Genomic DNA, 4,931 nt, shown 5'->3' with positions numbered 1-4,931 from the left:
TCGGATTCGTTTTAAAATAAATTTTATTCTTTGCCTATTATTAATCAAAAATACATTTTCGTGTGCTAGTCTGAGCTAGAATTTATTTATGATAAAATTAATTAGAAAATGCGTCAAGTTTGAACCCGCGTCAAATATGGTCGATCACGGTACCCCATTTACCCACTTGGACCGTGGTACCTAAATTAAGAGGGGATTTGATTGACTAATTATTTAATTACAAATTTGTTCTGCATCGCATTTTACCAATAAAAATACTTCACTGCTCTATATGTATGACTGTATCATGTTCTTCCTAGCATGCGTGTAGTGGAAAACTAGAGTAAAAACGAAACGATGGTTACTTTCTATATCCCTAAACCCGGTTCGATGTATGTGACATGACTCGGACATGTACTCAACCCTCTTAGTTTCTCTCCAGAAATTTAAAACCCTAACTTTTAACTTACCACAACTGCTGGTGCTATTGATGCAGATATCTTGAATCAAGAATAATAAAATAACTTATTGTATTTCAACCGTGCATGTTTTAAAATCTACGATAGACAATAAGCGTGTGGATAAATCGTGCCCTTTTAAACGCAATGTAAGCTCAACGTCTTGTACAGAATGAATGAAGTGTAACACTGTTGTAATCTGACAACAAGATTAGGCTCTTCTGTAACTTTATCCTAAAGAGTGCGTTACTAAGAGCAAACCAGATTTGTTAAAGATCCATATCAAATAAATGTTAGAAATATTAAACATTGTTAGCTCCACTTCTGTTCGAGATTTTTTAATGTAAGTTATTCATCAAATCAACGAACGATAAATTGATAAAAACTGCATCTGGGCTTTCGTAACCTGTGAAATCTCGAAAAACATCCAACTCAACCTTGCTATCCAGCGAGCTAGGCAACTATTTGTAACAGGGAACGAGTAAAACGCCGATGGAGACTGCATGTTAGCAAACACGTAGGTATCTTTTCAAATTGAAGCTCATAAAATATAATGAGTACCGATATATTACAGCAAAATTTTGAAAAGCTTACAAAACTTTGAATGATGATTAATCACCGCCTCAGTGATATGATTTGAAAACTAACATGTAGGTATTACACTACCAGGGGCTTGGATGGAATGGTGGGTGGCGCGGCATGTTTCAACGAATGAAACCCAAAAATCCGCACTTTCCAGGGGCTTATCTTCACCAAATTTGTATAAAAGCAACCCGTCAGCATCCCCAAAGATATCAGTCGCCCAAAGTTCCCCCTTCGCTTATCATCTCTATAGTCCGTAACTTTTCTACAAGCCTGAAAATGTACAAGAAACTGGTGAGTTGAGGAGAAGACCTACAAGAAGCAAATTTGTCGCGTGTTTGGTGTAGAAATGGAAAAAGTCATCAACATATTAACATATGCTAATGAAGATCGCTTCGACACCGTTGTTGATGACCCTAAAAGTGCAAATGTGACGAACTGTTTTCGGGTGACATTTTTGATGCCATCACTATTAGCGCTATTATCTAACACCGTGATGTCGTAGTGTTATGAATATTAATCGAAATCAGCGTGATAGAAAAAAAGAAGTGTTCAGAGATTGACCCGTGTTGCGAAACTGTGTCAACTGATTTTTCAAATGAAGTGTGTTTGATGGGGCGGTTGAAAACTCCAAAAAAGTTTGATAATCCAATGGTCCATATCTTTCTTACTATCCCTACGATAAAAATAGTGTTTTGCATTTTCGATGACGATTCAACTATAATGAAGGAAATTGCTGAAGAGACTAATATACATGAAGAGACTGACGGTTGAAAGGAGAGATTTTCATGAATGTGTGTGCCATTGTTTAGCTCATTTTAGAATTATAGCCCAGCAATCAGTGTAATCTTCTGCAAAAATCTTAAACAATATTCGCATAACTTATGACCTCGCCCTAAAGCCATTTGGTAACCGAGTGTGTAGTTGGTTGTTCATAAGCAAATGCATGGACAAAGATAAACACTATCACTTTTGTGACATATAGGAGGATCTGCTCTTTATCATAATATTGTTAATAAACGTGAAAATCTATCCGTTTTCTCAGTAACAACAAGCCACACAGTTGGTTATCAATGGCTTTTAGGGCGAGATCATAAATTAAGCGAGAATATAAGCTCAAAATGGATTTGCTTCTTCAGAAACTTCCTTTATTATGGTTTGAAGAATGAGCTTTTACTATGAGATAATAAGTTTGTATTCACATTACAGTACTCACATGTTTGTAACATTTTTCAAAATGTCTCTATAGCATTTACCATATATCGTCTTTGGGCCTTCCGAAAAGCTGACAATTGGACAGAACAGTATGTTTATCGTAAGGATAATAAGAAAGAATGGATGTTCAAACTTTTTTTTAAATTTTTTACTGCCCTAGTGTTCAACAGCTTAGGGGCCTTCCGTAGCCATGCTGAAAGTGTCTGGGTTCGATTCATGTCGGTCCAAGAACTTTTCGTTATTTGAAATTCCCTTGACTTCCCTAGGCATAGAGTACCATTTTACCGCCTACACGATGATATACGAATGCAAAAATGGTACATTTGGCAAAGGAAGCTCTCAGTTAAGGTGAAACAGCTTGAAATCCAACTTCCATATTGTACGGAAACTTTGAAGCAACAATTCTCACTAGCGAAGCAACAAGTAACATTGTCATTTCTATTTTAACGTTTTGCACTGATAGTAAGCATAAAATTAGAAGATCGGGTCCACTGCATAAATAAGGATTGTTCATTTCATAAAATGATATGATATTTTTTATACTTACTGATGAAAACGCAATCGGTTTCTGTACATCGTTCAACTACAGTAGAATTCCGTTTTTGGCATGCTCCATTTTTGGCAGCTCCCGATTTTGATATTTGACTGCATCCCACAACTCTATCTTCGCCGATATTTCTCAACATCCCACCAACTACTAGGCCTTCCATACGCACTTATTTACTTCGAGATGATCATCTGGAGATGAAATCTGGAGTATACTGCGAGCCATATCAAGATTTTTAATCAAAGATTCAAATAATACAATGTTATCATTTTTGGTTCTCACGTAATCGAACAAAATACAAAAAGATATAGCATGTAAAAGGTGTTAATTAAAAAAAAAAACATGAACAATCAATATTTTTCCAGCTTAGTGCCTTTGAAATCTTGAGTAGGGGCACAAGTCGGCCATTGTAACGGCCATCTTCAGAATCCAAGATGTTGCATCTTAATAACTATGGAAGTGCTCATTGCACACTAAGCTCAGAAGCAGGCTCTGTCCCAATAGGGGAGTAATGCCAACCATAAGCATAAGAAGAACAAGTTAAACAGCAGCATTACTAATCGACGAATTTCACTATTCTCGTGTTTAGTTCATCACGTGTTTGGTATTGGCCGTTTCGCGTGCCGCTCCGGTAGAGGAACCTACGGAAGTTCGTGTCTCCAGGGATGCTCCAGATGCTGCTGGTGACGATGCCAGTGCTACCATTGTGGCCCAGGAACAGATCATCAACGGAGACGGAAGCTATGCGTACAACTTCGAAACGAGCAACGGAATTCGCGCCAACCAGCGAAGTGAGAACGGAATCAACGCCAATGGCGAGTATTCCTACGTTGCTCCTGATGGTGTCGAATATCGTGTGACGTACGTGGCCGATGAAGCCGGATTCCAACCGATGGGTGCCCATCTGCCAGTGGAACCCCCAGCACCGGAGCATGTCATTAAGATGCTGGAGGATCTGCGCGCGGCCAATAATCCCGAGTTCGACATTGCCAACCTAGACGCGACGATTGCTCGGCTGAAGGCCACCCAAGGCTAAAGAGCGTGGGCCAACCAAGGCATGTTGAGAAGCGGGCCATTACCGAATGGCTGTGTGATGAAACGTTGTTCCACGGTGTGGAATTTTGTACATATTTCAAACATTAAAAGAGACAGGACGATTAGTGCAATGCGAGTTTAGCTTATAAGACTGTAAATATACAAGTTGTTATTTTAAATTATGGTTGTTTTCCTTGTTTAGAGATATTTCAATCAACTCATTTCTCATGTTAAGAAAATAAGGGATTTTTCGAACCCTTCTGTGAAATTTCCCATTGGCACCAACCACTGCCTTCAAATATCACTTGGAAAAATGAAATGAAAAGTTTCCAAAATCAATGTTTATGGAAAAAGCTGATTTCCCCGAATTAAAAGTTATTGCCTACAGAGCTGGTAGATTTCTTCCGGCATACTCAGGGACTCTTCCAAAGAAATCTCCAGGAATTTCTCTAATGATTCCTTAACCAATTCTCTCAGAAATTCTTCCAGCGGTGTTTCAATGGATGCTTAGAGCAATTTCTTCTGAGTTTCCTGCATGATATTCTTGAGCACTCCAACGCTTCTACCACCAGTAATTTTCCAGATACTTGGGCTTATTCTACGACTGGCGTGAGGTGACAATTGTCGGCGTCGTATAGCGAGGTGACAATTCTCGACTCGAGTGAAGTGACTCTCCATTTGATTTACACGGCGAGTCACTTCACTCGAGTCGAGAATTGTCACCTCGCTATACGACACCGACAATTGTCACCTCACGCCACTCGTAGAATAAACCCAACTAACTCAAGATTTTTCCAGATACTTCTTGAGAAATTCTTCCAAGAACAAAAAAAGTTCATTTAAGAGTTCTTGAAGATATTCGTATGGAAATTTCCCCATGAAGATCTTCAAAAATTCCTACTCCAATGGTTTTAACTATTATTCCAAGCATTTTCCTATGAATTCCTACATAGACCTGCGCGTCGAATTATTTTCAATTGGCGGCAGCGACGGTGGCGTGGGAAGGCGTGAAGTAAATCTAACACAAACATTGAAAAGAAATATGAAGCCGAGCATGGCCATATTTAAAATAATAGGAGGATCCGTTGGGGCCCAGATAGCCGTAGCGGTAAACG

General features: G+C 38.9%; 1 protein-coding gene across 1 annotated transcript; it reads left to right on the top strand.

Moving 5' to 3' along the window:
- The first annotated feature begins 1,211 nt into the window (after window positions 1-1,211).
- Window positions 1,212-3,995, top strand: LOC110675632 (cuticle protein CP14.6-like). The gene is made up of 2 exons (XM_021841145.1): window positions 1,212-1,313; window positions 3,371-3,995. The coding sequence occupies exons 1-2, from the start codon at window positions 1,299-1,301 to the stop codon at window positions 3,815-3,817; spliced, it is 462 nt and encodes a 153-aa protein (XP_021696837.1). The 5' UTR covers window positions 1,212-1,298; the 3' UTR covers window positions 3,818-3,995.
- Window positions 3,996-4,931: the final 936 nt, after the last annotated feature.

This window comes from Aedes aegypti, chromosome 2, assembly GCF_002204515.2.
Source record: "Aedes aegypti strain LVP_AGWG chromosome 2, AaegL5.0 Primary Assembly, whole genome shotgun sequence".
In the NCBI taxonomy this organism is placed as follows: Eukaryota; Metazoa; Arthropoda; class Insecta; order Diptera; family Culicidae; genus Aedes; species Aedes aegypti.
Note: the sequence above shows the minus strand (reverse complement) of the source record. Positions and strands in the feature narration are given on the sequence as shown.